Source organism: Chiloscyllium plagiosum, chromosome 26 (assembly GCF_004010195.1).
Source record: "Chiloscyllium plagiosum isolate BGI_BamShark_2017 chromosome 26, ASM401019v2, whole genome shotgun sequence".
Classification (NCBI taxonomy): domain Eukaryota; kingdom Metazoa; phylum Chordata; class Chondrichthyes; order Orectolobiformes; family Hemiscylliidae; genus Chiloscyllium; species Chiloscyllium plagiosum.
In genome coordinates, this window is record NC_057735.1 from 2093393 (window position 1) to 2103598 (window position 10206).

Below are 10206 nucleotides of genomic sequence, written 5' to 3' on the forward strand. Positions count from 1 at the left end.
CCACCCTCCTCTCTAACCTATCACCTTCATCCCCACTCCCATCCACCTATTGTACTCTTTATTACCTTCTCCCCAGCCCCACCCCCCACTCCCATTTATCTCTCCACCCCGGAGGCTCCCTGCCTTCATTCATGCTGAAGGGCTTTTACCAAAACCATTGATTTTCCTGCTCCTCAGAAGCTGCCTGACCTGCTGTGCTTTTCCAGTACCAATCTAATCTCGACTCCTTCCAAGAGGAGTCTCCCCCAGCTAGTGGCTGGTAGACATTACTCTCCATGAAGGCATGGCTGCTCTGATTGTATGCAAGTGGAGCATAACTGACAAAAAGTCCATCACATGTAAATCACTGATTCTTCCCTTCAGCTTTGCACAGTTTTACGCATGAGCTTATATCTTTTCCAAAGTAAGATTGAGACTAATATGAAGTATACACACAGAAATGGTAAGGAAGGGATGTGATTGTGGGTAGCTCCATTTGGAGAGCTTGAACAAGCAGACAGGAGGATGAGGAGGCCCTCAAACTCAAAGCTTGTTCTCTTGTCATTACATACTGCTATGGTGCATCAGGTTCTGAAACTACAAGCAAGCTACACTAAGTGCACACTCGCTACATAGTCCACTAAACATTTAGATGACAGAATTTCCGAGTCTTACCTAATACTTGCCAAAAATCATTCTTCCCTCTGTTTGCAACCAGTCAAGCTGCCAACCAGTTTGCCACTGTCTGCACACCCCCAGCCCACAAGTATACCAAGTTGCAATCGATCACATTTAGCATGCCTGTCAGTTCAACAACTGTTCAGCAGCAGATTTGCGTGCACCAGAAAGAGTTTAGCAAGTGGCGCCTGTGTATCCTTCACCATCCACCAGGTCACAGCCAACATCAGCTTGGCCACGAACATTGGGAAACTCAGCAATCAGATTAACTAACTGATTGTGTCTGTGTGCATAGGTAACACATTCACCAGTCATCCACAAACATGTAATTTTGTGTTGCCCCACCAATGTTCCTCACTGCCCCTCTGCCATTCTGTTGTTCCTCTGATGATAGCATGGTTTGTTTGTTCATAATGGATCTCAAGATAGTGGTGAGCTACTCTGTTCAACTACTCCAGTCCAAATAACTGCTTTTAAGGAAGATTAATCCTACAACTCAATGCAACAGTGAAGCCTCATGCAAAAAAAAACGTTATATGCAAAAAATACTGATTGGCTTTGAGGGGAACTTACAGATGGTAGTGCTCCCATGTGTCTGCTGCCTTTGTAGGTCATGTTTTTGGAGGGTGCTGTTGAAGCAGTCTTGTCCAGTCATTATAGTGCATCATATATAGTACGTACTGCTGCCAGTGGCAGATGGAGGAATGCTGAAAGAATCAGATGGGGGACATTACAGAAGAACAGGCAATTATGTTGTTCTTTTTTTCTCGTTTGTTGTAAATGACTGGATAATATTTCAAGTTAAGATTTTAGAAGGAAAAACCAGAAAAAAAGGGAACTCTGCACACAGTCAGGCTGACACATCTGTAGCCTCCTTTTCTCTCTCCTTTCTTAAACAGAGGGGTGACATTTATAATTCGGGCAGGTGGAAGCTGTATTAGCAGGGTGGTATGTTAAAGAAAGTGAGCATAACTCAGTTAGTTTTAGAATCGTTTTGGAAAAGGATAAGAACACTCTGGAACTCTGTGGGTCCAGCAATGAGTGGGCTAACAGTTTTCAGCAGAGGGGTTATTTTGCAAGTGAAGCTGATGGGTTTATGGTCCTCTGCCTGCAAACAAGGTTTGTCAGTTATCTGAACTGTTTGCACCATGAGCAAGACTGACAGAAACTAGGTCAGACCAGAAGAGAAACTAGCAAATCTGCAGCAACCAAAACCTCTCTCTCAGTCCTCTGCACTAAATCACTTTAGTCACTCCCAACTGGGCTGACAAGTGGCATGTAACATTTGTGCCACACAAATAGGTAAGTCCCCTGGGCCGGATGGGATTTCTCCTAGGATTCTCTTGGAAGCCAGGGAGGAGATTGTAGAGCCTTTGGCTTTGATCTTTATGTGGTCATTGTCTACAGGAATAGTGCCAGAAGGCTGGAGGATAGCAAACGTTGTTGCCTTGTTCAAGAAGGGGAGTAGAGACAACCCTGGCAATTATAGACCAGTGAGTCTTCGGTTGTGGGTAAGGTTTAGAGTGTAGGTTTGCTCGCTGAGCTGTAGGTTTGATATCCAGACGTTTCATTACCTGGCTAGGTAACATCATTAGTGGCAACCTCCAAGTGAAGCGAAGCTGTTGTCTCCTGCTTTCTATTTATATGTTTGTCCTGGATGGGGTTCCTGGGGCTTGTGGTGATGTCATTTCCTGTTCTGTTTTCTGAGGGGTTGATAGATGGTATCTAGATCTATGTGTTTGTTTATGGCATTGTGGTGGAGTGTCAGGCCTCTAGGAATTCTCTGGCATGTCTTTGCTTAGCCTTTCCCAGGATAGATGTGTTGTCCCAGTCAAAATGGTGTTTTTTTTTCATCCATTTGTAGGGCTACAAGGGAGAGAGGGGCGTGTCTTTTTGTGGCTAGCTGGTGTTCGTGTATCCTGGTGGATAACTTTCTTCCTGTTTGTCCTATGTAGTGTAGGACACTCCAACCACGACACCATAAACAAACACATAGATCTAGATACCATCTATCAACCCCTCAGAAAACGAACAGGAAATGATATCACCAAAAACCCCAGGAACCCCATCCAGGACAAACATATAAATAGAAAGCAGGAGACAACAGCTTCACTTCACTTGGAGGTCGCCACTGATGATATTACCGAGCCAGGTAATAAAACATCTGGATATCAAACCTACAGCTCAGCGAGCAAACCTACACCCTAAACCTCAACCTGAGCTACAAACCTTCACAAACCTTGTGGGTAAAGTGTTGGAAAAGGCTATAAGAAATAGGAGTTATAATCATTGACAGAGGAATAAGTTGATTAGGGCTAGTCAACACGGTTTTGTGAAGGGTAGGTCGTGCCTCACAAACCTTATTGAGTTCTTTGAGAAGGTGACCAAACAGGTGGATGAGGAGAAAGTGAGGAATGCAGATGCTGGAGATCAGAGTCAAGAGTGTGGTGCTAGAAAAGCACTGCAGGTCAGGCAGCATCCGAGGAGCAGGAGAATCGATGTTTCGGGCAAGAGCCCCTTCATCGGGATTCTTGCCAGAGACATTGATTCTCCTGCTCCTCGGATGCTGCCTGACCTGCTGTGCTTTTCCAGCAGATATATGGGAACACCCACCATCTTCAAGCTCCCCTCCAAGTCATTCACCATCCTGACCTGGAAATATATCACCGATCCTTCTTTGTCACTGGGTCAAAATCCTGGAAATTCCTCCCTGATGGCATTATAGGTCAACCCACAGAAGGTGGACTGCAGCGATTTGAGAAGGCAGCTCACCACCACCTTCTCAAGGGGTAACTAGGGACAGGCAATAAATGCTGGGCCCGCTGGCCATGTTCTTAAAAATCCAAGAAAATTAGCTCATCCCTTTTTCAGTGGATACTGCGAGTAGTGCTTTTGAATTGGGGAAGTCATAGACCTCTCGTAAATATAACAGCCACTCAGTGCCTCTTACAAACAATTGGGAGCATTCAGAGAAAGGAAGATTGGGCAGCAGGAACCAAACAGATCCTGTGAGCAAAGACTACAGAACTGCTTTCCCAGTATTCACTTCGGCCATGGGTTTCATTTCTCTTTTTATATTTATTTGTGGGTTTGTGAAAGGGGGAATTCATAAGGGGTTTAGAGTTTTATTTTGTAGAGTTGACTGAATTTAATTGGTTACCTACAGCTGGAATCTAGATACTTGTAATAAATACTGATTCTTGTCAAGGACAGAAAATATGTGAGTGCTTTCTATCAATCTGAAAATCAGGTAGTTTGGAGATTTTGCCTATATCTTTAAAAGCCTGTAACTTTCAAGAGGACTCCAGGAACAGCAAGATTTAATGCTGACACGTTACCACAGTGAGTTGTGTCAATGGAGGCAAGGGAAGGGTTATCTGGGGCCCTGGCAGGAATTTTTACCTATGTCTGGCCACAGTTGAGGTGCTAAAGGACTGGAAAACTGACAACATGACACCTTTATTAAAACAAAGAATGGAAGAGGCGAAAGTGAGGACTGCAGATGCTGGAGATCAGAGTCAAGATTAGAGTGGCGCTGGGAAAGCACAGCAGGTCAGACAGCATCCAAGGAGCAGGAAAATCAATGTTTCAGGCAAAAGCCCTTCCTGATGTAGGGGTTTTGCCCGAAACGTCGATTTTCCTGCTCTTAGGATGCTGCCTGACCTGCTGTGCTTTTCCAGCACCACTCTAATCTTGAAAAAATGGAAGAGACATGCAAGGAAACTGTAGGCCAGTCAGTCTTACCTCAGTAGTGGGGGAAGCCCCCTTAAATGGGGTTTATCAGGGCTTTGTACTGGGTGATGCACATTGTTAAAAGGGCAATGAGTTACAGAACAAAAGGTGAGAGCTTAGAAGTTAACGAAGATTACAGAGACCTTGATGAGTACAGCCATAGATTCCTGAACATAGCAGTTTACCACTTCTATGTACCATGCTTACTTTTCACATCTTCTCTCTATTTAGATTGTGGCTTTAAAATAAGAGAAAGACACTGCTCTAAACCATGATCTGTGGAAAGAGATGTTGCATTTCAAATAAGTGACTGGAATGTTGAGAGAGATATTAACGTTCCTGCGTGTTGAGACTACAGAAGACAAGACTGTAAAGATGATTCAAGATGGCACCAACACCACAGGGCTCCTTGCAAACTCCTGAGTGCAGATTTTATTCTAACATTACACACTATTAAACCAAAGACTGTCTTGTTACTGTTGATCATGGTCCAAGCACCTCCTACGCAGTGTAACCTGTATACCTCACTCTTCTAATTATCCTATGATCCGATTATCCTTACTTACTATAATCTGCCCGTACTGCTCACAAACCAAGATTTTCACTGTGTTTAGGTACACCGTCGCTTGTGAATTAGAAAGCATCTCTCTCTCCATTTTCTAAGAGTGGAAAAGTTAAGACAACATTCCACAAAGCTTGATACCTTCTCTTTCTCCTTTAATTCGCTTCTTGAAGGAAAATTGGAAAACTAGCTTCAAAGGTATCGAATTACAAAACTCCCAAAAGGAAAGACAGCATCCATAACCTCACCTAATTTCTGACAATTCCAGGAAAAACAAGGTTTCATTTCAAAGCTGCTACTACAGTGAGTCATGAGACAAAGCATATACACACTGATTTTGTTAGTCAAAGAAGAACGTTATACTCAAATGGTATTAAAAAACCCAGTTAGGTCACAACTACATGACTGCACATAGTTCTGATCCCCACATTATAGGATGTGATTGCATTAGAGAGGGCACAGAGGATTGCTACTTGGGCTGGAGGGTTTGTGCTATGAGGAAAGATTGGATACATTAGAGTTTCTTTCCTTGGATCTGTGAAGGTTTAGAGGGAAGCTGAAATAGGAGTATTATATTGTGAAGGGCATAAATAGGGGCAGGCACCTTTCTCTTAGTAGATTGGTCAATGAACTGGCCAAAGATTTAAGAAAATTAGAAGGCTAAGAGGGAAACCGAGGAGAAATTACTTTGCCCAGAGGGTGTTGGATGTCTGCAAATCACTGCCTGAAATGGTAGCTGACTCAGAAACTCTTTGTAATATATAAGTAATTAGAAATTTACTTGAGATGCTATGGCCTCCAAGGCTACGTTCTTATGTGCTGTGAATGTCTAAGAGTGTGAGACTTGTATTTTGCTGTTGTAGTTAGGTTTTGGGAAGTGGGAGGTTAGTTACTCACACCAGAATTCCCAGCATGTGACCTGCTCTTTCAGCCTCAGTATTTATCAGTTGGTCCAGTTTAGGCTTTTATCTATAGTAACACCCCACTACCCTGAATGTTGATAGTGGGGGAAATACAAACACATCACCATTGCGTGTGAAGTGAATCTGGGTGAATTCTCTTTTGTTTAAGATAGTTATTGCCCGGCACTATCATAGAAGCAAGAGTAGGCTATTCAAGCCTGCTCTGCCATTCAAGAAGATCATGGCTGATCGGACTTGCCTGGCAGCTTCCTGATGGGCTGGGCTGGTGTCCTCCTTAAGCCAACATTTTCCTGGTGGTGGGTGAGGCCGGTTCCTAGTGGCGAGGCTGATGTACTCATATCGTGACCAGGGCATGTTCTTTGTGGCTTGTGAGGTGCTTCACAAGCATCTTCCTTGTACTTGCTCTGGGATTTCCTCATTGCCTCTTGTGGTATGACAATCTTACTGTCTTTGTTGCTGTCCTGGCACACTGGACTGAGCAGGGATGACAACATTAACACTGTCAACATACATCCCTTTCGGTCTTTCTGTCGTACACTGCCTCTTCCTACTGAATGTCTCCTCAGCACATGATCCCTTTGGCCCTCCCTGCTGCTTAATGGGCGGTAACTGACAATCACGAAGCTTCAGCAGTGCCTGAATGGCTGTCTCATGGGAGGGACTCCATGTGGCAGCATATGTTTGTGTGGCAATGCTTCTTTTACTGACCCCTGAGGTAAATATCCCTAGCTGAGAAACAGCTGCAGGATCTGGAGATGGATGCAGACGGGCATATGAATGCTCCACAATTTCCCGAGGTGTATCTTGCCAATTGAGTGGCACATCACTGGGCCCATAATTCTCATCAAGACATTCTATATCCTCTTCCATCCCTTGCTGCCAATGTTGAATTTGCCGATCCAACCAGTCTAGTTGCCTATGGAAACGCTTTGTGTCACTCTGCAGCATGGTGCGTGACAGCTGTTTCCATCTGGTGATCAGTAAACTGTGTTTCTCTTCGGTGGTGAGAGGGTAGGGTTGCTGCTGTACAATTGATACGCCATCTGCCATGGGTTGCCATGTTCTGCGCTGGCGACAGTCAGGAGCCAGTCGTTCCAAAGACAGGCCAAGATGCCGTAAAAGATCTGGATCCAGGATGTGGCCGGAGTGTATGAGATGGTAGGCAGTGACACACAACCGGTTCTTGTTCGGGTCAAGATGAATTGTGATGCAGGCTTCACAACCCATCGCAAGATACCTGGGAAATCAATACAGAAACAATTATGTCAGGAAAGATTAGAAGACATTAAATGCCTATTAATCCCCATCAACTCCACCCTCAGCACGTATCTACTCCACCCACTAAAAACTGAAAAAGGGTCTGACCCCCCTCACAAAGTCATCATGCCTCAATTTCTACAAAGCCTATATAACCAGCGAATCTCCCCCATCAAGTCTCTCACTATACCAATCCCTACTGAGTCAATAAACTGTCGCCACTAAGGAGTATCTCCCCTGATTACCAGTGGATCTGTCTTTTGGATTTTCAGGATGTATAGCTGAGGATAGACTCTCACCAATTATCTTTCCCCTCCCATCTCAGACTCTGTACATCAGCAGCAGCCAGTCTCCAATTCTTAAATGTGGAAAACAGCAAATCAACAGTAAACACGTTCATAAAAATGGCCAGAAATAGGGAAAACGTGAAAACCTTTTGTCTTGCATTGCTTGGGAATGGAACACAATACTAATTAACTATCATAGGAAAGGTAGAATAATGGAGACTGGCAATCTCTGCTACATTTCCATAGCAATACACTGACCGACGATATATCACCTGCTTCAGCCCCTTGTTTCCTTTCAGCAACAGCTCTGGTACTTTCCCAAACAATTATATTTCACCAATGGCAGAAGAAGCCGAGCAAAAATGCAAGTGTTAGTCTGAACAGGACAGGAACGACAAAGTGAATGGGAAAGGGAACTATGCAACAAGCAGGACAGCAGCAGGCCTGAACAGGCAATCTCAGAAGCCAAACCCTGTAACTACAGACAAATCTTCCAAATACACTGTGCCATTGCTCAATCAACAATCTGCACATGATTCACCAAGGAATGGAAATCACAGCGAGAGACCTAAATTAAGTTAAACAAAAACATACATACTGAATGCATGCTTGTCCAAGTCAAGATGTTGAGGATTGCCAATTCAGCCAGTATGGTAATGGCAGGTGCTATGTCCACCTGTACAGAGAGGAAGAGGTGTCGGTTCTCACTTGCGAGGAAGAGGATGGCCAAAGTGAGGGTAGGGCTGATCAGGGATAGTGGAGAAAACTTGCGCCTGGAGTCAGAGGAAGTAGGGGAGGTCCTTACTGAACATTTTGCTTCAGTATTCACTACTGAGAGGGACCTCCATGTTTCTGAAAACAGCGTAAAACAGACTGATTTGCTCGAACAGGTTGATGTTATGAAGTAGGATGTGCTGAAAATTTTGAAAACTGAAGGATAGATAAATCCCCTGGGCCAGACTGGATATACCCTAGGTTACTACAGGAAGCGAAGGAAGAGATTGCCTTTGGCGATGATCTTTGCATCCTCATTGTCCACTGGAGCAGTCCAGATTATTAAAGGGTGGCAAATGATATTCCCTTGTTCAAGAAAGGGAATAGGGATAACCCTGGGAATTACAGACCAGACAGTCTTACGTCAGTGGTGGGCAAAGTATTGGAAAGAATTCTGAGAGAAAGGATTTATGATTACTTGGAAAACCATAGTTTGATTAGACATAGTCAGCATGGTTTTGTGAAGGGCTAGTTGTGCCTTACAAACCTGATGGAACTCTTTGAGGATGTGACAAAACATGTTGATAAAAGTAGAGCAGCGGATGTGGTGTACACGGATTTTAACAAGGTGTTTGATATGGTACCCCATGGTAGGCTCATTCAAAAAGGAGGGAAACAGGGAAATCTGGCTATCTGGCTACAGAATTGGCTGTCCCATCGAATACAGAGGGTGGGGATAGATGTAAAGTATTCAGCCTTGGGCTCGGTGACCAGTACTGTTCCGCAGGTATCAGTTTTGGAATCTCTGCTCTTTGTGATTTTTATAAATGACTTGTATGAGGAAGTGGAAGTGTGGGTTAGTAAGTTTGCTGATGACATGAAGGTTGGTGGAGTTGTGGATAGTATGTTGCAACAGGTTGTAGGTTGCAACAGGATATTGGCAGGATGCAGAACTGGGCTGATAAGTGGCAGATGGAGTTCAACCTGGAAAAGTGTTAAGTCATTCACTTTGGAAGATCAAATTTGAATGCAGAATACAGGGTTAAAGGCAGAATTCTTGGCAGTGTGGAGGAACAGAGGGATCTTAGGGTCCATGTCCATAGTTCCCTTAAAGTTGCCAACCAAGTTGAAAGGGTTGTTAAGAAGGCATATGGTGTGTTGGCTTTCAAGATGTCGAGAGGCATAGTCAGAGTGGATACCCAGAGACTTTTTCCCATGGTGGAAATGTCTATTATGGGGGAACATAATTTTAAGGTAATTGGAAGAAGGTTTGGGGAGATGTCAGAGCTAGGTTCTTTAACAGTGCAGGTACATGGAATGCACTGCCAAAAGCAGCAGTAGAGTCAGATATATTAGGCGCAATTAAGCGACTCTTGGATCGGCACATGGATGATAGTACAATAAAGGGTATGGAGGCTATTCTGATCTTAGAGTAGGATAAATGGCCGACACAACACTGAGGGCCGAAGGTCTTGTACTGCGCTAGACTGTTCTATGCTCTGCCGCCAGCCCCACCAGTAATCTTGTTCAGGGAATCGTGGCTATCATAAGGGGGTACTGCATCTGAACGCAGAACAAGATCTGTGTTGAAAATCTCACCTTCATTCAAAGTTTGGCAAAATGAATAATTACCTCTGTTTGGGTCTCACCCCAGTGGATCGAATGCGTGGCTGTCCATAGTGGACACACTGCAGATTCACTGAGGTGTATTTGAAGTGACCTGGAATTGGTACTGTACGTGTCTCATTTGCCTTCTTAACCGTATGGGTCCTAGACTTTTTGAAGATGCTCCCTGTTGCCTGTAAGTACAACAATAAATGACAGTGAAACCACATTCATGAGACTGTAAAACAGAAGTACATCACTGTCGAAAACATGCCATCTCTCACTTGTTTCTTCACCCTTTCCCCTCCTCATCACTATTCACTCTGCTGTCCTCCCCAACACCATCTCCCTCACTCATCATCGTCCTCCTTTTCCCACCTCTCTTAGCCTCACATCTCTCTCATCCCCATGGCATCTCTCCCACTTCCATTCACTCCCATGTCACCCCAACCTGCATCCTCCTATATCC

At 44.3% G+C, this 10206-nt stretch overlaps 1 protein-coding gene across 2 annotated transcripts in view; it reads right to left on the bottom strand.

Annotated features, from left to right (window-relative positions):
- Window positions 1-6113: 6113 nt before the first annotated feature.
- Window positions 6114-10206, bottom strand: part of LOC122563022 — a 4549-nt gene continuing 456 nt past the window's right edge. For both annotated transcript variants that reach the window (XM_043716330.1, XM_043716329.1), the window contains exons 2-3: window positions 9765-9931; window positions 6114-7111 (exon numbers count right to left, since the gene is read on the bottom strand). In XM_043716330.1, coding sequence (XP_043572265.1) covers window positions 6316-7111; window positions 9765-9931 — 963 coding nt within the window. In that variant the 3' untranslated portion in view covers window positions 6114-6315. The remainder of the gene's footprint in view (window positions 7112-9764; window positions 9932-10206) is intronic.